This window comes from Budorcas taxicolor, chromosome 3 (genome assembly GCF_023091745.1).
Source record: "Budorcas taxicolor isolate Tak-1 chromosome 3, Takin1.1, whole genome shotgun sequence".
In the NCBI taxonomy this organism is placed as follows: Eukaryota; Metazoa; Chordata; class Mammalia; order Artiodactyla; family Bovidae; genus Budorcas; species Budorcas taxicolor.
Genome location: NC_068912.1, coordinates 101,942,292 through 101,966,811, shown reverse-complemented (window position 1 = coordinate 101,966,811; position 24,520 = coordinate 101,942,292). Strand labels below are relative to the sequence as shown.

The 24,520-nt window shown below is 51.8% G+C and overlaps 1 protein-coding gene across 3 annotated transcripts in view; it reads right to left on the bottom strand.

Annotated features, from left to right (window-relative positions):
* The window catches only part of ERI3 (ERI1 exoribonuclease family member 3), a 132,866-nt gene that overhangs the window by 57,368 nt on the left and 50,978 nt on the right, over positions 1 to 24,520 (bottom strand). For all 3 annotated transcript variants that reach the window (XM_052637888.1, XM_052637889.1, XM_052637890.1), the window contains one exon: positions 1,876 to 1,948. In XM_052637888.1, the coding sequence (XP_052493848.1) occupies positions 1,876 to 1,948 (73 nt within the window). The remainder of the gene's footprint in view (positions 1 to 1,875; positions 1,949 to 24,520) is intronic.

Here is a 24,520-nt window from a genome sequence, read left to right as displayed (position 1 = left end):
GGCTGGTTTCCTGCCTCTCTGCCAAGGAACCTAGAGGCAGGGAGCTATCCATACACCACAAAGTCTAGTGAACTTCACAGAGCAATTGTTCATGGTCAGCGCCCGCCTCGCCTGGCCGGCCCTTCACATTGCATTTGCAGAGACCAGCAAGCAGCCTCAGATGCACTCTGACAGCTGGCACGCCGTCTCTTCCAGGCGCACGGGCCTTGCCACACCCGCACGCATAGCCCTGCCAAGGCCCGCGTGAGAGGCCCTCTCTGGAGCCAGCTCTCAAGGATCAGTCAGCCAGCTAGCAATTGCTCACTGGGCATACACTCTGCACCTAGCCTTGATCTGGCCAGTGGGGACACAGAGAGGAACTAGGCTCAGTCTCTGTGCTTTGGAGGGACACGCCTGCAAGGAAACACACGGACTCAAAGATCATGGATATCCAGAGTGTTAAAGCCTTAAGGCCAAGATCGACTTCTGAGCTTCTCAGCTCAGGTGAGACCTGAGCTGAATCATCAAGGAGAGGGAATATGCCTGATGAAGATGACTGGGGGTGCTTCAGACAGAGAGAAGGCCTCACGCCGAGGCCCAAAGGCAGGACAGAGCCTGGCCTCCTCAGCCCCAGCTGGGAGGCAGTAGGAAGCTATTGTTCAGCTGCAACGAGATCAGCAGGAGAGGTGGGGAGGGGTCAAAACACAGACAAGCCAGAGGGCAAAGGACGAGCACACCAGAGGACAGCCAAGGAGTGCACACACACCGCCACAGAGAGCAGCTGCCCCGGGACCTGCAGAACAAAGCCCAGGGTGGCTGTCTTCCACGGCTCCTCCAAAAGCTCGCTTGCCTCCAGCACCCCCACACACCAAAGAATGCTGCTCCCCCTAAGCACAAGTCCCCTCTTCCCAGATCCCGCCTTCCGAGAATGCCCAGTTCAAGACCCTAATCCTTACAATACCAGAGGGCCTGGCCCTCTAAGATCTCTCCTTCTCTAAGCACTCCTCTCCCCCCACCCCCAGGGAATCACTGTTCTGACTCCTGGTGTATTCTCCCTCCTCTGAGCTTCCTGGGAGTCAGTGAGCTGGCTAATGGCACAGGTTCCTGGGGCTGCCCCTGGTCTGTTACCCTTCCATCAGAGGGATTCATGGGAGTAAAGTCTCCTGAGTGGCCTGGGCCTCCCACAGCCAGGATCCTAAGACAGCAGGGATCTGGGAAGTCTATTCCTACACCTCCCTTCTTCTGCTTACCTAGGAAGTACAGCACACACTAGGAAAAGTACAGCTTTCTGAGTGATTCATTCCCTGCCAGGGTCCACTTTCCTAGCTGCACGGGGTCCCTCCTGGCCCACAGCCTCAGCGCCCACTCCCCATGTGCTTGGGGCTAGGTGAGTGCCAGCCTCCTCCCCCACGCCCAAAGGGAAGTGGGTACTAGTGTTCACAGGCTCGGCTAGGGGTAGATAGAACCAGAGCAAGCCTGGGCCAACTCCACCTCGCCACCAGAAGGAGATGCCAGTGCCAGTCAGGAGGGTCAGAGGTCACACTCATGATCACTCCTGGCACTTCCCTCCTAGAGGAATGCAGCTCAGCCCAGAGCGGGAACTCTGAGCAAGAACCGGAAACTCCCCTTCATCGGGACTTCTCTGCACATCTAGGAGACACCAAGGAGGATGGTGTCAAACTCCACCCAGCAGCCTGGCCCCTTAAGCAGCTCCCCACTCTCAGAAATAACCACAACCTTCCATATTAGATAGGGAGGAGGAAAGAGTATTGAGGAAAGAAAAGAAAAGAGAACAACAAGATGGAAAGAACAGAAATGAGAAAAGAAAGCAAAAGGGATGGCATCTGAGGCACAGGAGAACCCGAGGACACGTGGAGAGGGGCTCAGATACAGTACCTTTTTCAGGTTAATCCACTGCTTGAAGTAATCTGCTACTGGCAAGCCCAAGTACTGGCACTGTCCTGGGAGCCTGAAGAAAGAGAGGGGGGAGAGAACAAGTTGAGCAACCCATGTCGCAGGTACGGAGCCTTAAGACAGGAAATTAAACAGAGTCTATCAGTCAGAGAGACCCTCAAAAGGCTAACAACCCACCAACCATGGGTCTTACCCCACCCAAGAAAGGCACCCCACCTTCAGCACCCTGGACACCAGGCTCCAGCTGCAGTCTTCAGATCCAAATGTGAGAACCTGGAGACTCTATTCAAAATAATATCAGACACTGCTTTCTGATGGCCTATGATATTGCTAAGGTTCTTACTTACATTTTCACATTAATTCAGGGTGATGCTGGGAGGTGGTAGATCTGTACACTTTATAGATGAGAAAACAAGAGTCAGAGAGGCTACCCAAGTCCCCACAGCTAAAACACGACCGTGTCAAGAGCTGAACCCAGGTCTGTCTCATGCAAAAGCTTGTGTTCTTTCCAGTGCAACAGGATGTTGCCATTTTGTTACAGAGACAGGAGGAGACAGGAAAAAGAGCACATGATTTGGAGACAGCTGGGCAGGGCCTTTGCCTCACATTTAAGTCTCTAACAATAAGCTTTCTGTGATAGAGAGGAGAGAGATAAAAAGATGTCAGAATGTAAATCGAGAGTCTTTTCTTGATTTTTCTCTAAATTATAATTTATAAACTCTCCCCTTCTAGCTGATGATGCCATTTTGCCTACACAAATCCATTCAAACAAATACTTATTAAACACTGATGTTTAATAAGAGTTAGGCACTCAGGACTCAAAAAGTAAAACTTAACTCCTGCACATGAGGGACTCACAGTCTGTTCAGCAGAATGAACAGTAAAAGAAATGGATTACAAGCCTTAAGTTAATGCATTGGGGTACATGGAAGGATGGAAGAAGATACAAGAAGTATCAGCTGGGGAAGATCATAGTTTTCTTGCTAAGAAGAGCTTGGCCACAGGCAATAGAGAGCCTCTGAAGAGTTGTGATTTACAAAGATAGTTCCGGGGGCAACAAAAACAATACATTACAAAAGCCAAGTAGTAGCCAGGAGACTAGACAGTAGCCATAGAGACAGTGAGCAAGCAACAGAAAAAAAGAGATGGAAAGGAAATCTTGGTGAGCGAATGAGAGAAAGTGGTAGAACCCAATCCAGAGGCAAGTGGCTAGACCAGCTTTGTGCTTTTGTGCTTCTTACTGAGACAAAGTTAGGGACACAGAGAGCATATGTGACAACGCAGACGAGACCAACCAGCATTTAGTAGTTTCATTACTGTTTTTAAATTCTCTTCGTACAGTATCTCCCTAGACGAGGCATCATCCCACGGCCTTCCCTTTACTAGCCCACCGGATGGAGGCATTGAGTTTGGGAATGCGAATTGAGAGGTATGCCTGACGCCTGCTAAGCACTCAATTATCTGTTGAGTTTGAGAGCCCTAGGAGACCTTTGGCAGTGGAATGATGTCTAAGAGGCAGATGGATATCCAGTTTTGAAGAGAGATCTGGCCTGGAGATACAAACTGCTGAATCACTCGTGTAACTTAAGTAAAATTAAAGCCACAAGAGAAGACAAGATTACCCAGGAAGACTATGGAATGAGAGGAGCAAGAGCGCCCAGGTTAATGTCTCACAAAGCTCAGTCAGTGAAGAGTCCGCCTGTAATGCAGGAGACCCCGGTTCGATTCCTGGGTCAGGAAGATCCACTGGAGAAAGGATAAGTTACCCACTCCAGTATTCTTCCCTTGTGGCTCAGCTGGTAAAGAATCTGCCTGCAATGTGGGAGACCTGGGTTCAACCCCTGGATTGGGAAGATTCCCCAGAGAAGGGAAAGGCCACCCACTCTAGTATTCTGGCCTGGAGAATTCCACGGACTGTATAGTCCATGGGGTCGCAAAGAGTCAGACACAACTAAGTGACTTTCACCAATGACAATGACCACCAAGCTTTGCTGAGCTAAAATGAAATGAGGCCACCTGTACCACATCAACACCAGAGACCAGGAACTCACTACTACACACAGCAGTCAGCTCTAATTGTGGACTCCTCCAGTTAACAGAACATCCTTCCTTAATGCTAAACTTTAATCTGTCTTTTGTAATTTCCACCCACAAGTCTGAGGCATGTCTTTAGAAACTACAGAGAATGAGACTTCCATCTCTTCCTTGCAGAACCTCTCAAGACGCGCCAGCCTAGGGAGCTTCCTTCCAAGTTCCCTTCTCCAGGTCACATAGCCTCAGCTCCTTCGAGATAACGTGTCATGAGGCAGGACTCACCCAATCCACCTCCATGCCCAGAGGGCAAGGCTCCTCGTATCAGAGAGCCAAGGTAACACATGCTCTTTGGACCCTATGTCACATCACCTGGGGCCTCCCCGGTGTCTCAGATGGTAAAGAATCCACCTGCAATGCAAGAGACCTGGGTTCAATCCCTGGGTCAGGAAGATCCCCTAGAGAAGGGAACAGCAACCCACTCCAGTATTCCTCGGTGGCTTCCCTGGTGGCTCAGACGGCAAAAGCATCTTCCTACAATGTGGGACACCCAGGTTCAATTCCTGGGTTGGGAAGATGTCCTGGAGAAGGAAATGGCAACCCACTCCAGTGTTCTTGCCTGGAAATTCCCATGGACGGTGGAACCTGGTTACGGTCTACAGACTACAGACCATGGGGTCACAAAGAGTTGGACACGACTGAACGACTTCACTTTCACTTTCCAATATTCCTGCCTGGAGAATTCCATGGACAGAGAAGGCTAGCGGGCTACAGTCCGTAGGGTCACAAAGAGTCAGACATGACTGAGTGACTATACTTCAGACTTCAGATCACCTGTGGTCAACCTAAAGGATGATGAAAGCTTACCCCTTCTGGAATAATTGATTTTTGAGCCTAAAAAGCAAGTCATTAATGTCAAATGCCATAAAGCAGTCAAGTAAGAGAGAGATGAGAATAACCCAATGAATTTGGCATCAGTGGGCTGGTAGGGACAGAAGGCAGCAGGTGGCGTGTTGAAGAGTGAGTAGAAATAAACTGGAGATCACAAGCAGAAACTCCTTCTTGAGGAGGTTTGGCAACAAGAATCCACTTGAAATGACTGTTTCTACCCTAGAAAGTGTTAGGGCAGTCAACCTTCCCTCCATTGCTCTTCAACCGTTTGACAGACACTAGCTTTTTCTGCTTTATTGACTATGCTGAAGCCTTTGACTGTGTGGATCACAATAAACTGTGGAAAATTCTGAAAGAGATGGGAATACCAGACCACCTGACCTGCCTCTTGAGAAACCTTTATGCAGGTCAGGAAGCAACAGTTAGAGCTGGACATGGAACAACAGACTGGTTCCAAATAGGAAAAGGAGTACGTCGAGCTGTATATTGTCACCCTGCTTATTTAACTTATATGCAGAGTACATCATGAGAAACACTGGGCTGGAAGAAGCACAAGCTGGAATCAAGATTGCCAGGACAAACAGCAATAATCTCAGATATGCAGATGACGCCATCCTTACGGCAGAAAGTGACGAGGAACTAAAAAGCCTCTTGATGAAAGTAAAAGAGAGTGAACAAGTTGGCTTAAAGCTCAACATTCAGAAAACGAAGATCATGGCATCTGGTCCCATCACTTCATGGGAAATAGATGGGGAAACAGTGGAAACAGTGTCAGACTTTATTTTGGGGGGCTCCAAAATCACTATAGATGGTGATTGCAGCCATGAAATTAAAAGACGTTTACTCCTTGGAAGCAAAGTTATGACCAACCTAGATAGCATATTCAAAAGCAGAGATATTACTTCGCCAACAAAGGTCCGTCTAGTCAAGGCTATAGTATTTCCCCTGGTCATGTATGGATGTGAGAGTTGGACTGTGAAGAAAGCTGAGCACCAAAGAATTGGTGGTTTTGAACTGTGGTGTTGGAGAAGACTCTTGAGTGTTCCTTGGACTACAAGGAGATCCGACCAGTCCATCCTAAAGGAGACCAGTCCTAGGTGTTCATTGGAAGGACTGATCCTGAGGCTGAAACTCCAGTACTTTGGCCACCTCATGCAAAGAGTTGACTCACTGGAAAAGATCCTGATGCTGGGAGGGATTGGGGGCAGGAGGAGAAGGGGATGACAGAGGATGAGATGGCTGGATGGCATCACCGACTCGATGGACGTGAGTTTGAGTGAACTCCAAGAGTTGGTGATGGACAGGGAGTCCTGGCAAGCTGCAGTTCATGGGGTCGCAAAGAGTCGGACACGACTGAGTGACTGAACTGAACTGAACTGAAGTGGGAGTCAATGTCTGTGTTTTAGGCTGCTAGTAGAATAAGCACTTACTTTTCTAAGACCTGAAATACCTTACCATGGGGAAGGTTCCTCTCCACACCCAGATGATACAGTGACACTAACTACAACCAGTCAGTTTCCTGGGAGGGAAAGTCTGGCTGAGACCAAGAGGATGAAGGGGTATCCAGGCAGGACGTCTCCATGTGGGAACCAATGACCAAGATTATAAGGAAATGAGGCAAGATTCTGAAAGACAAGAGGTAGCTTTAGGAACTAGAATGTGGTTGCCTAAGACACAGAACTGTAATGTTTGGGAAATTTTCTCATTCCCTTCAATTTTTCTTTCATGTTCCTTATCCTTGGTGTTTATGAAAATGCTTGCTCAGGTCAGCTACTTTTAAAACATCACATTTAAGGCCTGTGAGTGAAGGGGGCCACCAGAAGCAGCAGAATCTGCAAACGAGCACATCAGGGGACTGGCTGGGAAAAGGCAAAGGTCCGGGGTCACCTATCACGCTCCCCAGGCACCCTCTGGTTCATTTAGTTGACCCAGGCCAGGAGTGCTCCTGGCTGTGGCTGGCCATGGGAGAGGAAGGGCTCCCCCTTCAGCAGGATTTCAAGGGCAGATGTCAGCTGTCGGCTGTCAGACAGAAAGTGTCCTCTACCCAGGCAGGAAGTGTCTCACAGGATCCTGCCTGGTTCTCTTGAAGGAGGACAGACTAGACAGATTGTCAGGCTGAAGACACAGCTTCAGATATGGTTCGGCAGCATCTGGAGTGCTGCCTGGGCTCCTTGTCTGACTGAAGCAGAGAGCGGCGGGACCATCACCCTCACTCGGGGCTTGTACAGTCACTTGTGGGTATACCTGCCATTTGTAGACTCACAGGCATTCCAGTTGTCGAGTCCTCCAGCTGATGGAAGGTCCTAGCTCTGTGACTTCAAGACACAAGCAGTACGCCTGCTACAGGTGTGGCAGGACCCAGGCCTGTCTTCACAAGAAACACAGAGCTATATGCCAGAACTTGAACTCCCAGGTGCCTCATGGGAAGACAGCTAGCTACACATCTCTATGACAGAACCCTAGCCCAGCTCAGAGAGCACCAAGAGAAACCCCATGAGGAAGGGTAGGTTACAGTAGTTGTCATCCCTTCATAAAAGAGGAAACTGATGCCCAGAGAAGAAAAAGGATTTGCTTGATCAGACAAGAAGCCAAGGGCAGAACCAGAAATGGGATCTAAGCCTTCTGACTACACAAGGCATCAGTCATGTAGATGCAGTCTTTACAAGTCCCTAGGAAGGCAAGGTCTGGGTTTCACAGGGGCAGGTAGCACAATGGTTGGTGCTCAAGGTCACTGCTGGGTCCACAGTTCTTAGGAGCATAAGGCTACTGTCAGAGGGTACTAGTGGGCACGTGGTGCCACTAATTTGGAAAAGAAAAAGGTGAAAGTGCCCCTGGCACAAAGGGCCTGAATGCTGTGAGTTTCTACCAGACACTGATCCCAGGAAAAGAGCCACTGGCAATGGGCCCTGGACTAGCCTACGGGCATGAACGTGCAGGCAGGTTTATGGTGCCCAGGCCTCCATGCAGCTGGGATCACTGGGCACAGAGCTCCTCAACTGCCCAAACATCATCTGGCCATGCTTATTACTGCTGCCCAATGAAATTTTATGCACCAAGTCCACAGGTGTGATTTCCCCTTCTTTATGAGGGTCGGAATGACATCACTGATGGCCAATAGAAAAGAGCCAATTATGTCCAGGCCATAAAAAGGAATGGGAATTTTTTTTCAAGCAAATCAAAACTTCCTTCAGCCTCATGAATGCAAGGGGCCCTCTTTAAGGAAGCCCCCCACCCCAGTCCTGCCTGTGGGCTCTAAAAGGGATATGATTGCTTTCCAAATACTATGGGGCCTAAGGGCCAGAGAGGGGCTCCACCTTTGGTGTTTACCATGGGGCTCATCTCTTATCACACTGGCCGCCTAGGGTCATCAGAACAGACCATGAAACCTTCCCCTCTGAGGCCTGACTGGCTCCCTGCTACTCCATCCAGGGGGAAGTCAGAAAAGATGGGGTACTCCTCAAGTTCCCTTACTACTTCGGCTAAGTAACAGAATGCAAAGAAAGCCCTCTTCTACTTAGAAAGAAGAGTATGGGAGGAATAAGGGTATAAGAAACAGCCCCCTCAATAAGCATATAGCACAGAGCAAAGGGAGCCCCACCACCTGCAGCCCTGCGCTAGGGCTAGGCCTAGACAGCCCTGATGGCAAACAGGTGTGACCAGCTCGGCGCCAGCCAAGGCAGGGGACTGGCTCATTAAGGGAACGCCACCCTCGCTAATGGGTAAACGCGGGATGAAGCCATTGTTAGCAAGAGCTCAGCTTTGAAGACTGGGTGACACAGAGCTGGGGGGCTCTGCTGGAACTGCTTGGCCTCAGCGGAGGGGGCCAGCGGCATCCATGGAGGTCTGACAAACAGACTGGCAGACACCAAGAGCCAGGAGCAGCCAGAGAGCAGGCACCAGTGCTGGCAGAGATCATGGACACTCTTCCTTCTGGGTTTCTTTCTCTGCAAGTTTAGGGACGTGCAGGTCACTCTCAAGCCTTTAAGGGGAGGAAGTCAGCTGAATCTAAGGGCTATGTTTGGCCCCTCTCTGCTTCTCTGGAAAGGCTGTGGGACCCAGATCTCGGAGTGATGTAGGCTGTCATTTTTTGTACCCAAGAGCACATTGTTGCTCACCTGCAAGGGCAAACTATTTTGTTCCATCTGATATGCAGAAAAGGGGGCATGTGGAGGTGCAGAGGCGAACAGCTGGGAGAAAGGCCCTGTCTTCTTTAAAGTCATCTCAGAGCACAGAGGCACGGAAGGCAAGCCTGGGGAAAGCGGAAGCGGCACACCCAGCCGACCAGTCAGAGAGGGAGCTCCTGTTGAGGGATCACCTATGAGGGGTGTGGGGCTTGTTTCCATGAGGGGCTCTACTCTTGCTCATTCTGATGCAAATCTTCCCACAGATGCTGTCACTGGCCGTCCTGCACCTCGGAACGCATTTCCTAGGCTTGTCTCCAAGTCCCACCGAGGCTGAGCCTCAGGAAAGGTCCCCTTCCCCTGGGCCCCAGTCTGCGAGTCCTAGTCAGAGCCCCACAGTCAGCGTGCGTCTGCATCCAGCTCAGGCAGGCTACCAGAGCCCAGGCAGCACTTTACTGGGGACGCAGCTCTTTGTCTCTCCTGTTCCCATTTCCCCACCCAGAGGAGATAAACAGACCCCGGGTGATAAACGGCCCACCTTTCATGATCACTTTTCCTCAAGTTGAGGAGAGTAGCTGGTGATGGATGGGTTAGAATTTGGTTATCAGGAAGGGCTGTCAGCCAGAGGTGCCTATCTCCTCCCCCACTACACAGGGCATCATTATGCTGTGGCATCAAGGTAAAATATGAGCAGGGGGAGAGAAGGAAGCAAGGAAGGCTGGGCTTCCTTCCCTGTGTGGGGAGGACGGCTTCCCACAGAGCCAGCCGAGCTACAGTGAGAGCAGGCATGGGGCTGGGACCTTAGTTATCTGCCCATGACACCTTTTATCTCTGCACAAATTGGTCCTTCCGCCCCCACTGCATCCTCTTAGACAAACAGAGGCAGGCACAATGTGGCACCACTGCAATCACGTAGCAATTTAACCCGAATTAGTGAGAGGGTCAAACCAGGAAATAAGGGTTTCTCATTTCAACAGGTTCCTTAGTCTCTGCTCAGAACCACCACGCTACAGGAAGGAGGGGGGAGAGAAAGGAGACTCATAATTGAATTCACTCACTTGGCCTCTGCTGATGTATAAAAAATTAATGCTCGAGCCTCGTACTTATCAAAGCCGGCCAGTCTCCATCTCACCTGCAAGACACACCATGGTAGAAGACACAGCCCAGTCACTCCCGGCCAGGCAAGGACAGGAAGGGAGAGGAAAGCAATGCCTTGCACCAGCAACGCCTACTAGAAACCTAGGCTAATGTGTGGGGTGTGGGGGAAGGAGAGGGGCAGCGAGGGTATAGGAGGTGAGCACATCAAAGACGATCCTGGACAGTTCAAGAACACACTTCAGGGCTTCCCTGGTGGCTCAATGGCAAAGAATCCGCCTGCCAATGGCAGGAGACATAGGTTCGATCCCTAGTCTGGGAGCAACTAAGGCCGTGCGCCACAGCTACCGAGCCTGCATTCTAGCGTCAGGAACCACTACCACCGAAGCCCAAGAACCCTACAGCCCGCGCTTCGCAACAGGAGAAAGCGCTGCAGTGAGAAGCCTGCACGCCGCCCCTGCTCACCACAACGAAAGACAAGCCCGCATGGCAGTGAAGACCCGGCAAAAACAAAGCTAACTAATTAGACAAAACAGAGTACACTTCAGTCCACAGAGAGAAAAGACATTCTGGCTCCACCCTCCACCAGGAGACAGCCAGTAACCCCTCTCTGTCTGTCTGTCTCTCTCACTCACACACACAAACACACACACCCAGCTCTGTGCTGAAAGTTATCACTGCCTCTCCCCGTCCACCCCCACACACACCTATGCTGAAAGTGAGAAAGCCAATGGGTGTACACACACACACACACAGCTGTGCTGAAAGTTAGTAACCGCCCCCCACCTCTCTCTCTCTCTCTCTCTCACACACACACACACACACACACACACACACACACACACAAACACACTGAGCTGTGCTGAAAGTTAGTAACCCCCCACCCCTCTCTCTCACACACACACAGAGCTGTGCTGAAAGTGAGAAAGCCAAAAGGAACGCGCGCACACGTGCACGCGCGCACACACACACACACACAGCTCTGTGCTGGAAGTGAGTAACCCCTCTCTGTCTCTCACAAACACACACAGAGCTGTGTGGAAAGTGAGGAAGCCAACATGAGTGTACACACACACACACACACACACACACACACACAGAGCTGTGCTGAAAGTGAGAAAGCCAACATGAGTGTACACACACACACACACACACACGCACGCACACACGCACAGCTGTGCTGAAAGTGAGGAGGCCAACAGGAGTACTGACAGCATTGACAAGGCTGAAAAAGCAGGGAGTGGAGGAGTCACCTCTGCTCCCCAATCACTTCCCCCACTGCAGACCCTGGAGCTAGAAGGGCCCCTGATGGGGGAAAGGACGAGGTCTGTGGTTCTGCCGCACTAGGAGAAAACTTGGTCAAGTGACCATGTGTCCCCGGGCAAGTTATATCACCTCCATGACCTGCTCTGTGAAGGTTAAAGGAGCCAGCCAAGGGAAACATTTCATAAATAAGCACTTACAGAAGGGATCCCGGCTGTAAGGAGGTCAGCTGAGACCAAACCTGCAACTGCCTTTGGAGACGCTTCCAAGCCGCCTGCATTGAGAAGACAGTGCCTTGGTCAGGAAAAGGCTCTTGGAGAAGTTTTCCGGGGATGACAGTCAGGGAAATCCAAAACCACACACAGCTGCCAGAATGAATTCCAAGAAGCTTGGGGATGAGGGGAGGACTTGTGGACAAGAAGGCACCTTGGTACTCACTCTCCAAATCTAAAAATTCAGCATGCACATAGGAGGCAGCAAATGCCAAGGCTCCAGTTTACACACAAAGTGGGAGAACTTTCTACTTCAATTGAAACCACATATTTACAAGTATCACTGAGATCCAGGACCCTCAGGGGGCAGGGGCCAAGCCACCGCGATTCCTAGAGAGGCAGAGCTTTCAGGACCACCTAGGAGATAACCAGAGGATGAATCTAAGGATCACTCCAGGAGAGACTACTGCGAAAAGGCCGTATCATTTCCGGGGATGGGAGGGCAATGCTGGGGAGCACTTACAAAGATTCAGCTTCAATCCCCTCTGCTCTCTCTCTCACACACACAGACACTCACTCTCTCTCTCTCTCTCTCTCTCTCTCTCTCTCTCCCCCTCTCTCCCTCTCTCTCTCCCCCACTGTCCCTCCACTCTTCTCTGCCTGCCCACAGCCCTGGGAGGATGCACTGCCGACTTCTCGGCCCCCTTGGCCCCCACACTTGCCCCCATCCTCTGGGACAGCTGCAGGTTACAATTCCAACCACAGGCTTCAGAAAGATGATACACTTGCCGGAGCCTGCAAAGGGTCAGGAGAGAGTACTGTTTGAAATACCAGCGTGACAGCTGGCTCCTTGTCTGTCTCTTCCTCCCCCACCCCCTCCCCAAACTTGTCATGGTACAAGAAGTCTATAAGCAGCCCATCAGCTTTAAATATCAGTGTGCGTGAAGCAGGAGCACGGGAGCGAGGGAGCGGGAAGCAGACAGCGTGCCTCTGTCGCCACTGCCTGTCAGGGAACACTAATGAATTTCACCACCAGCAGCCATGCCTTAGATGGGGGTGGGGGTGGGGTGGGGAGTTTTCTAGGGAGAACTCTCACAGTATTAAAACGTCTCTTCCCAAAGCCCTGTGAATAAACGCCACTGCAGAACCGAGAACTATGCCTGCCACTAAGACTCAGGGCAAAGGAGGGAGAGGGCTTGGGTCGAGCCCTGAGGTCTTCCCAAAGAGAAAGGGGAGTGCAAGTGTGAGGCTGGAGCAAGACAGCTGAGCCCCTCAACAGGAGGTGACCGCCATCAACCGTATTCATCTCTTAACGGCCTTGGGATGCTTGGCTGAGAGGACTAGGAGGACAAGAAGAAAAGCCTCATGCAGGGAGAGAGTACCAGTCGGCCAGACTCACTCCTTCCCTGCTCCAACTTCTAGCAACTTCAGCCAGCTCACTTCACTTGAGCCCAGAAGCAAGGGCTCCTAGATCGGTCCAGATCTAGGGGAGGTGGGGTGAGGAAACCAGAGTACCAGTCAGTTCCAAGAGGAAGCTACTTCCGCCACGGATGTTACGAGCCAGAGCTTATTATGCTCTCCATTTTACAGATGAGCAATGGAGGCGGAAGGAGTAATGTGACTTTCCCAAGATCCTACAACTAGCAGGCAGTGGAGTCAACACTCAAACCCAGGTCTCTTTCACTTCTAAAGGCCCTGCTCTTTCCACAGTACCACGACCTCTCTGAGGAGGGGCTGACCACTCACCGGCTCCTGAGTGCCCTCAACTGCCAGGCCCTGCCCTGCCCCTCCACTCCCTCCCCTAGAGACACATGCTCCTCTGGCTGGCATGGGCCACAGCTGCCATGCAGCACACGGCTGGGCCCCGGGCCAGGGTGAACCCAGCCTGACAGAGCAAGCCCTGGGCATGAGCCAGGCCATCACCTGGGAGTCTCCACGGCTCAGAGGGCATGGCTGCAGGCAGGAGCCTTCCCTCGGGTGCCCTCCGTACAGCTCTGATCAGCAGTGTCTGATCTGGCAATGACCTGCTGTGCAGGGGGCAAATGACATTTAATTTCCTCTCGGTTTCCCTATGGTACAGACTAAAGGCCGTCACCTGCGTCTGGGTCTGGCAGCACAGCTGGAAGTGTTCCCAGACATGCTGCCCTGGAGAGTTCCCAAACAGAAACCAGAATACAGGCGGGTGCAGAGGGACGCCCCATAGGCCAAGCTGCCCATCCTCCCAGAGAAAACCAACCTCAAATCCCCACAGGCAAGCAGATGTTCCAAAAGGTTCTGTATGTGTGTGGTGCGCCTCCCTGCGCCACGGCTTTCCAGCCCACTTGCCACCTATCTCTAGTCCCATTTCTCCCTCGTGGAGCCCATATAAACAACCACACACAGCACACAAGAGCCACAAACACCCTGTGGAACATATAACATGCGCCTACCCAGTGCCACAAATACGCCACGAAATCAAATACTGTGTATCTCGCCCGCCCCTCTCCAGTGAAAGGATAAGACAGGCACGTCTCCAGAGCCTCTCCTGCTGCTGTTCTTCCAGGAAAAGGGCACCGTGCCCACCTGTGTGGCTGTGAGAAGTGCTGGAGTGGCTGCCAGGACTTGGGCAGGTGGAATGGCAGAGGCCCCAGTAGGCAGCAGGGAGTGGGGTTGGGGGAGGAGGGTGGGCAGGTGCTGGGAGGTTTCCAGCGCACTCTGGTCAGTGTCTCCGATGGTGAGCTCTTTGCTTTTTTGGCTCAGGCACTCTGTAGAGGTTTGAGCAGTCTCAAAGATAGCTCACTCATCCCCCACTAGAGTCTCCATCTGGCCTATGGCCATCTTGACCCTTTGCCTGGGCCCTTGGCCCTTTGCCTGGCCTACAATGCCCTCTGGAGGCTCCACAGAGAGCATCCTGCAAGCATTCGGGATGCGGCAGGCAGCCTGACCTCTGCTTCAAGGACACAGCTGTTCCCCACACCCCGCTGATCTCCTCTGCCCTGAGCCCGGCTCCCCCGGCTCCTTCAGAATGTGTAACCTAGCCTACAGAGTCACACTTCTGGTGGGCATTTTCAACTGTGCTCCATGGAGCTCTAGCATTCTAGGAGGGACATGGAGCTACTTTGTGGACTGGTGAGGGTGAGAAGAGGAAGAATGGGCAGGGTCTTGCCCCAGCTTCAAAAAGAACAGCTCAACTTTCATAGATTTTGTAATATTGGGCTTTCTTTAACAACATTTTTTTTTTTAAGTTTCCTGCTAAAAATACTACCCATTCGATCTCTACTGTGCTGTCTGGGTTCTCGTGGCATTCACCGTGTATCTTCTCTGTAGTGTTTGTTCTCAGGCTCTACCTTTCTTATTACTTAGCCTACAACTGGTTTTGCACATGCTGCTCCTTCTGTCCCGATCACCTGGTGGTCCCCAGAGTCCCCAGCACAGTCCTTACTGGGCCCAGAGCAACTCTCAACAGGGGCTCACTTTAGGCTCCTGCTGGAATACTCTTCCAGGACACACAGTGGCTAGTGTCTTCAATGGAAGTTTCTAACAGTATTCCTCGGAAGACAAGAGTTGCCGTGGGTGGTAACTGACATTTACAGCAAGGTCCCAGTGAAGACGTGTGGCACGTGCCACTCTTAAGTCACCAACTGCAGCACACCTGCTACCATCATCAATCATCTAAACCAACCAGGGACCAAGGAGGCTTTTGCATCTGGCCAATCTATGGGCAAAATGCAGTACATTCCAATAGGAAATACCACTCATTAGAAGTTTCCAAGCCACAGAAGCAGGACCACTGGCACACAGGACACTGCTCCTCAGCCAAGTACTCAAGAGCCTGCCCTTATAGAGGAGGCGCTCGCACATGCGTGCTCAGTACTGTCCGACTCTTTGCGACCCCATGGACTGTGCCCGCCAGGAGTCACGAGTCCCACAGTTCTGCTTTTCGGACTGGAAATGGGCAAAAGCCCTTGGCCCATCAACCAGGCCTGCCTCCTGGGTCTCCTCCAGCCAGCTCTGGGGAGGCAGCAGCAGGAAGGCAGGGGACTGTGCTCCTCTGCGCTGAAGCCACTTGTTAATAGGCCCCAGCTTCCCTCCTCCCCGGGGAAAAGGCGGCAGCAGTGAGCCCTCTCCCTCCCTCCACAGCCCCCAACCCCGCATCCGCCTCCCAGCAGGGCCAGGGAGGAGAGCCATTAGCGTGTGCCTCAGCAGACAATGGGGAGGAGAAGTCTCCAGAGCAAAGGACAACTGCAGCAATTAGAATGCAGGGAGGTTCAGAAGCTATTTAACTGGGTGACCCTGAGGTCGCTGCATCTGACTCCCATCCCTGGATAAATATTGTATGAGAGGGGAGGGGGGCCGGCGAGGGAGCCAGCGGAGTGCTGCTCCTCCCTCCACTCCTTTCCCCACCCGACACGGCTGCCTCCAGCCACACACACCAAGAACATTATTTACAGCCCTGACAGTCAGAGCAATCACTCTGCTAACCAAGAGGGAATGGACAAAGTCGACTTACCCAAAATTGACTATGGCAATTGAAGAAGAATCCAGGGCTGTGGGGGAAGGGAGCAGAGCCAATACTGAGATGTAAAGCTTCTCCCAGATTATGGGTTCAGCTAGCATGAACACTCTCCATCACACCAAAACCACCAGCAGGTGAAGCTGGTCCCAACTGGTAGACAGTCATCAAAAATGGAGCACTCTTCCACCATCTGGGGGCCCCGTAACAGAAAAACTCCTGGATCTCACCACTACCCAGGCTGTCGCTGCTCAGTTGCTAAGTTGTGTCCAACTCTTTGCGACCCCGTGGACTGTAGCACGCCAGGCTTCTCTGCCCTCCACTATCTCCCAGTTTGCTCAAATTCACGTCCGTTGAGTCGGTGACACTATCTAACCATCCCATCACACCCAGGTGTTCCCTAGCAAAGATGGGAGTCCCAGCTACCTGCCCAGAGGAAGCCACATGCCACTTACTTATCCAGCAGGTTCCTTAGCTGACTTAGTGGGTTAAGGCCACGAGCAGGAAAGTCAGACAAAGCAGCAAGGGGTCAGGGTGGGGGAAGAAGAGGAGAGCGTCTGAGCACGGGCTGCGCCTCAGCCCCCACGTGCCGCTCCTCCAGTCCTGCTCTAATGCACCCTGACATGCCTCTGAAGACAGAGAGCTGTTTGCAGTCAGCACCGTGATTTGTTAGTAATTATTTCCATGGTGTCACATTGCTGTCACTCTGTTAACAAAGAGACAGGCTGCCTCGGGCTGCCTGCAAGAAAGAATCGCAGAGAAAAAGGCCTGTCAGGCTCCCGGGACTCTCTGGGCTGGCTGGCTTTCTTCCCCAAACCAACATCCTTGCAGGCTTTGGAAGAAACAGTTTTACAGAACTATCAAGTCTGAGTCGTGTCACCCGTTAGCCAGGGACAGAGAATTTATCTCACCCGCTCACAGGCGCCCTTCCCAAAGCCCGACAGAGCTAAGCCCCCAGAGTCTACGGATCATTCAGGCATGGGCCAGTCTGCCAGCGGCAGCCTTGGGATCCCTGGCCCACACCTTCCCAGCCCTCTGCTTCCTGACTTCCTCCTCACTGGGGTGTTCACAGCCTCCTCCGTGCTCTCAAGAGCCTGATCACAGTGACCAATTTCAGAAGCAGCTGCCTAGCTGGCATGGATGGCGGTTAGGGAATACACAGTGGGGGCATCTTCCCTCCTTGAACCTGCCAAACACCGTTCAGGACCAAAGATGCTCAGGTGCCTGAGCACCTGTGAGGAGATCCTCTCTGAGCTGCCTAGATCGGGACAGAATCCACACTAGGAGAGCTGCTGGTGGTTTGCTTTAACACAAAGTAATGTCTACATTACCCTGGCTGGGAATTAGAGGAGAGATTGGCGAGCACTGACAAAACAGAGGTCACTCACCTTACAGGCATGGAAAGTTGGAGATTAATTCTCTCCTCCCACAGAGGGAATCAGACTCCAGGATAGTAGAAGGAGGCGCCAATCTTGAGAAACCCTTTCACTGCCAAGCAGCAGTAGTAGCAGCAAAAAAGGACGACGAAAGCCCACAAAAGTCTGAGAGAGGCCCTGTCAAGGTGGCGAGGGCCACTGCCACTCAGCTCCTACAGAATACCAGCGGACAAAGGAGCCTAGACGAGACTCCAAGTCTCCTGGCATCAGCGTCCAAAAGACAGGGCAGTGCTGGCTGCACGCACTGAAATGAAAGCCCCCTGAAGGCAGGACGTACGGAAGCTTTATCTCTTTGTTCACTGCTAAGTCCTCAGTACCTGGAACAGTATAAGACATATCATGGACATTCCATAAATACCTGTTGAAAGAATAAATAAACGGGTGACCAGGGCTCAAAGGCCACTTCCACAGCCCTGGGGTCAGCCTCTATCATTGGGGGTTCAGAAAAGAGGGAGGCCGGTGCAGACTCCACAAGAGACAGGGAAGACCACATGTCTAAGGGGCTGGAATTAGGTTTAAAAGGACGAGGGAGATTAGGACAAGCTGGCAGGACTAGGCGATGCTCGTATTAGATTGAACATTCACATACTCACTTGATAAACATGAACGAAAAGACCAAAAGAAGGTATACAGTCCAACAAAAGAACACTGCAGTATAGTAATACAGTGGAATCCTACCCAGCAATAAATAGGGTGAACGACCAACAACGACATGGATGAAGCTCTTGTATATTACATTGAGCACAAGAGTACATCTTGTATGATTCCATGTATATGAAAGCCAAAAAGAAGAAAATGAGCCAGAAGTAACGGAAGTCAGAGTAGTGGTTACCTGGAAGAGGGCAGGCATTACTGATAGCAGAGGGGCACAAGGAAACTTTCTGGGATGATGCAAAAAGTTCACTTTGATTTGGCTGGTACACAGGTGTAGACATGTATAACAATATACTGAGCTGACCATTTCACACTCGTATACTGGATGTACCCTACTGTACCTATTTCATACTTCCATTTCTAAAAAGATAAATTTTTTTTGGTTTTCCTTTTTCTTTTTTTGGCTGTACCACACGGCATGTGGGATCTTAGTTCCCTGACTAGGGATCAAACCTGAGCCCCCTGTGTTGAAAGTGTCGAGTCTTAACCACTGGACTGCTGGGGAAATCACAATAAAAATTTTTTTTTTTTAAGTTGTGTCTCAAGAGTCACGCGAAAAGTATCTCACCCATACAAAAATATTTTCTAGCACCAACAGTGGAAGTTCAGGAGTTCTCCCTGGAGTTCAGGACACAAGCCCCCCATTTTTCACTCTCTGTTTTCCAGAGGACATCACTTCAGTCGTGTCCAACTCCATGAGACTCTATGGACTGTAGCCTGCCAGGCTCCTCTGTCCATGGGATTCTCCAGGGAAGGATACTGGCGTGGGTTGCCATGCCCACCTCCAGAGGATCTTCCCAACCCAGGGATTGAACCTGCATCTCTTACATCTCCTGCATTGGCAGGCAAGTTCTTTACCACTAGCGCCACCTGGGAAGCCCTCGCCAGAGGACAGAAGGGCCCAAATGAATGGCCAAGGCCTGTGAAGGTCCAAAACTGTTCAAAACACAAAGCAATGCCACCTGAGTCTTAGGTGGAGCCTCTATTCCACACAGACTCCACAGAAGTAGAGCTGGCACCCTGGTCAAGCCATGCCCTGCTGGTTCTGAGGTTCTCTGAAGGAGCCTCTCAGGTTCTTCCACGGAGCACAGAACTTCCAGACACTGCCCAGAAGAGCCACAGACACAGAAACAATCTGTCTTTCTGACAAGCCAGGCAGAGACCAGCTGATCCACTCCAGCTCTAGGTGATGGTCAAGGTCCGAGTGTCTACAGCCCCTCCTGCCAGCAAGGAGGAGGCAGTGAGACCCTGAAGGATGGTCGAGGGGCACTCCATCCATCAGATCGGGGGCCAGACACCTGGCAGCCACACTCACCTCAGGACCAATGAAGCAATAAAGAGTCGTCTAGTCAGCAGCGCCACAGCAGGCTCCCACCACCAGAAACATCTCAGCGCCTGACTGGCCACTACATAAACACCTCCGTCTTTTATCAGGGTTTTAACTGAGCAGAACTCCCACTCCAGGGATTCCCACAACCACTGAAGTGCTTAAGACCCTCCGACACCTTCCCAGGGAGCGAGGAGATGAGTCTGCCACTGGAGCCCCACCCTGCAGCCTAGAAATGCCCAGAAACTGGAATACCAGAGGCTCCGTCTGCCCGGGAGGGGCTGTGCCCGCACACCTGATGGAAAAGCTTCTTTCTCCCCGAGTGTCCCTGCAGGCCGAAGGTCCCTCCAGTTCTTCCCTGGACTCAGGCTCTGAGCGAAGGCTGCAGGCTGCAGGGCCTGCCAACCCGCAGCTCCAGAACCACGTGGAAAAGGGTTGGGAGGAGTGCCAGCTGGGAGCCAGGAGCCTACTCCTGCCCGAGGCCCACACACTGGAGATGGGTAATCCTTAGCCAAGCCCACCGTCAGCAGCCCCTTTCCTGCCAGGTCCCGGCCCCAGGACAGGTGCAGGAAGGGGCTCGCCCACATCTGTGAGAAGGCTGGCTCCAGAGGCCGGAGCTCTCAGGTGGAGGCGGGGCACCCCTCGCTCCCCAGCGCCCAGGAACCCTGGGCCCGAGGAGCTGTCAGGCTAACGAGGCTACCCCACCACCACTCCATCTGAGCGTGGTAGGCTGCGCCGCACGACTGGCTTCAGGTGGCTCTTCTTTAATTAATGGCATCCCAGGCTCTGCAGGGAGCTTCACCCCACAATGAATGGCCCTCTCTCATTAGAGGCAGGCCTGCCATGATGTATTCAGGGCGAGGACCAGGATTCATTTCCCTGTCTGTGGGTTGGGGATGGGAGGGAGGGGGGAAGCAGCAGGGAGAGATTTATATCGAGTGACTTGGATTAGCTGCAGCTGAAACATGACCCCATCAACGCAAGCTGCCTTCTTGGGGCTAACCCGACACACCTCTGCTGACGAGAGGGCTCTAGGGAAGCTAAAGGGAGGGTAGAAGGTCTGGTTCTTGTTCGTTCTGGGCTCAGGCTGCAGCTCAAAGGCCCAGAATTCCTATACAACCTCCAGAAGCCCCTCCCCAGCCCACCCACACACACGGTGTGCAGCGCAAGCCTGGCCTGACTCTGAGCTGATCTCGCCTTACCGAGAGCGTCTTCGTGGCCAGGAAGCTGACCCACGGGCTTCACAGCTATATCAAAGCGCTGACCATGGTAATCAGTTGTTTCTCCTGCTTTCTATGGGAAACACCCTCACTCCCTACCTCAGAGTAGGAGTCCACAACATGGGAAGGCCCCACGTCTGCAGCTGTGTGGGCAGAACCCAAGTATGTGTGGCCATCTCAGACCTCGGGCTACCCAGTGCGCGGGAAAAGGCAGGCATCAGTCTGATGTGGAAACATGTTGGCAGTATCGCACTGCGCTGACCCCTTAGGCTGACCTCCCTCCAGGGTGGGGGAATTCTGAGCAACACTCCTTCTCTCCCCCTGGAGCCACCCCACAGCGATCATGAGCAAGGTGGCCTGAGGTCTTCAAGGCAAAAAAGGAAAACGTGGCCCATGCTTCCAATGTACTTCCCATAGCCCTGCAGAGGCTGCACTCTGCTAGCCATACAAGGTGGTTTTAGGCCGTGGAGCTGGGTAGGTTTAGGCTGGCAGCAAATAGCACACAGGCCTAGAAACTTACCCTACAAATCCCATTAAACTTGCTGTTCAGTTTTGCTTGTGCTTGGGAGAAAAATCCTACTTCAGAGCCTGTCCTCCATCCTCGGCCCTCTGAGAATGCCCAGTTCACTTAGACAGATGGAGGGTGGGCCCTCAGCTGCTGCTGCCAGCCAATCAGAAGGCTGCTTTGCAGGCCTGCTGTGTCCCAGGGAGGCCAGGGCAGAATGCCAATCATCTGTACACACAGGCTCCATGTCGTCCACGCTTTCCCCGGCCCTCGTGGTGGAGCATTCATATATCCTTCCTTCCCTACTCAGAAAGAGATGTAGCTCAGTTCCGCTTTGCTAAGCCCTATTTGGCAATGTGTCTAAACACATGCAAACTTAATTAGTTCAGGAGGGGAGCCCAAGCGCTTGCAGTGACAGATAAAAGTATCAGGAAATGAGACAAGTCAGGACTGCCAGGGAGTTCTGACTCAAGCCCCTTCCCCCAACAGGCTGCTAATCAAAGGTGATACAGCTCCGTGCCGGAACCAACTGGCAAACCCATGGACAAGGTTCTCACGAGCTTAGAGACACGGTGAGATGCCCACGTGCTTTCAAGAATACTATAGGATAGAGGTGTCCAAAGTAATATTGGCAGTGGTTTCCTTAAAACAGATCAGCTGTTTTAAGGAACAGCTTCCTGGGTCAGCTTCCTGGCCACGAAGACGCTCTCGGTAAGGCGAGATCAGCTCAGAGTCAGGCCGGGCTTGCGCTGCACACCGTGTGTGTGGGTGGGCTGGGGAGGGGCTTCTGGAGGTTGTATAGGAATTCTGGAGGATTCATTCATCTGTAGATCAGCAAGGAGCCTCTCAGACAGCCCCAAGCCATCCCCCACCACACCTCCCGGCCAACCACATCCCCAGAGCAAAATAAACACAATGGTCCAGCCCTCCAACCAACACCAGCCCAGGTACCAGAAGCCCAGGGTGTCAGAGAACATCCCAAGGTTCTGTCACTCAGTGCAAACAAAAGAGAGGAGGAAGGGCACTCCCACCAAGCCCAAAGCCATGCTGGAAGACAGAAGCAGATGGGCAGATAACCAAGCAGTCAAACACGCAGCTTCCAGAGTTCAAATCCCTGCTACAAAGTGGTTGCGTGCCCTTGACAACTTACTTACCTCTCCGTGCCCCAGCTTCCTCGCTCATGTGTTAAAAAATAATTTATTTCATAGGACTGCAGTAAGGATTAAATGAGATAATGCATAAATAGCACAGCAGGACTCCTGGTATGTAGTAAGTAGTCAATAAATGCTGGCTATCTTTATTATCTGATGTCACTTTTCCAGAGCAGTTCTAGCCCTCAGTCCTGGGGACACAAATGTCTCAGAGAAAGCCCTTCACATTGCTCCTAGAACCAAGCCCCTTCTCCCTCACCCAGGCCCTTGCACCATCTCACCCAGTACCCACCCTGCAGGACCCAACATCCAGTGCTGGCAGGGGAACCCAGGAGCTTCTTGGTGAGCAGTGCAGTCCTCTACCCCCTCACACTCAGTCTGGGGCAGGAGGAGCTGAGATTTTTTCTTCCATTCCATTCTCCCTGAATCCACTCACTACCACCTGCTGCCATTCTTCCTGGGCAGGGATTCTACAGGCCCACTCCATGCCTTTGTCGTCGTTTCTTGAACACACATTTACTGAACAATTACTACATGTCAGGCATTGTCCTGGGGTTATAATGGTGCACACAATCTAGGGAAAGAGACAGACAAGTCGAGGCAGCTACAACACAATTTCATGTATGAATAAGTACATGTACTCCAGGAACGTACAGGAAGGCACCTAAAAAAAAAATGTTAGGAGGGATCCTTAGGAACTGGCCAGTTAGAGCACCTGGCTAGGGGTAGGGGGAGCCTGACTACATAGAGAGCATCAAGAGATGAGGCTAGAGAAATAAACAAGAGCCTTGAAACCTTCAATAATCAGTGTGACTTTGCCTAGAGGACAAGGGGAAGCCTTGAAGGGTGTTAAGTGGGTATGATGTAATCTGCTACAATTAGGAGAAAGAAATGTAAGAAACAGGACAGCTGGAGAGACCAACGAGCAAGAAGACATTCGTAGGAATTCAAGAAGAACATGTGACCTGAACTAGGGCAGGGGTAGCAGGTTCGGAAAGAAGGCAACAACTTTGAGAAACCTCTGGGAGAAAGGATCAATAGGGTCTGGCAATTAACTGGTTATGGCTAGAGGAGGGAACCAAGGAAGATTTTCAGTTTTCTGACAGAACTACTGAGTAGATGGTACCAGTGAGTCATTATTCAAGAAAATTCTGGAGGACAAGGTGTTGGGAGAAAAAATAACACCTGAGCTTTAAGTTTTAAGGCTTCCTTGAGAGCTCAGCAGGTAAAGAATCCACCTGCAGGGGAGGAGACGTGGGTTTGATCCCTGGGTCAGGAAGATTCCTTGGAGGAGAGAATGGCAACCCACTCCAGTATTCTTGCCTGAAAAAGCCCATGGACAGAGGAGCCTGGCAGGCTACAGTTAATGGGGTCGCAACAGTCAGACAGGACTGAGCAACTAAGCACAAGCTTTAAGGGTATCTAGGTAAGACAGAGAAGAGGAGCTGGATATGAAGGCTCAGAGTTCAAATGGCAGAGGGAACAGATTCCTTTTCTCCAGTGGGATCACTGCTGCATGTCGGCTCCATTTCTCATATAGAGGAAAAGATGAGAAGACAGCGTACAGAGAATAGCTGAAGCTGAGAAATAGATGAGATCACTCCCATAAGTGTGAGTGTGTAGAATAAAAAGAAAAGACAGCTAGGAGAGAGATCAAAGAAATGCCAGTAGTTAAGAAACACCAAATTTAAGAGAAAAGGGAAAAAGAATCATAGAAAGGAAAGGGAAGGAAAAAGTCAGAGAAATAGGAGACATAAGTAGAGATGAAGAGTGCTTCAAGAAGGAGGAAGTAGGCTGATGAAAGATGCCCAGAGGGCCCAGGATGACCCCCAGCAAGCCTTTCAAACTTTACCTACACATCCCACGAGATAGTGTGTACCCCACAGAGTTCTCCCCAGCATGTGCTTCCTCTGCCATGGGACTTCTCTCCAGGGGACAGCACTCTCTGCTCTCCCACCGTCCTGGCTGCGAGACCCTCAGAAGTCCCTGTTGAGACTGTGTGTGTGTGTGCGCGTGTGTGCATGTGTGTGCATGTGCGTGCATGTGTGTGTGTGCGTGCACTAAGTCACTTCAACTGTATGTGTGTATGTGCACGTGCACGTGCATGCATTGTCACTTCAACTGTGTGTGTGCACGCGCACGCATGCGTGCGCTAAGTCACTTCAACTGTATCCAACTCTTTGTGACCCTATGAATGTGTGTGTGTGTGCACGCACACACGCATGTGTG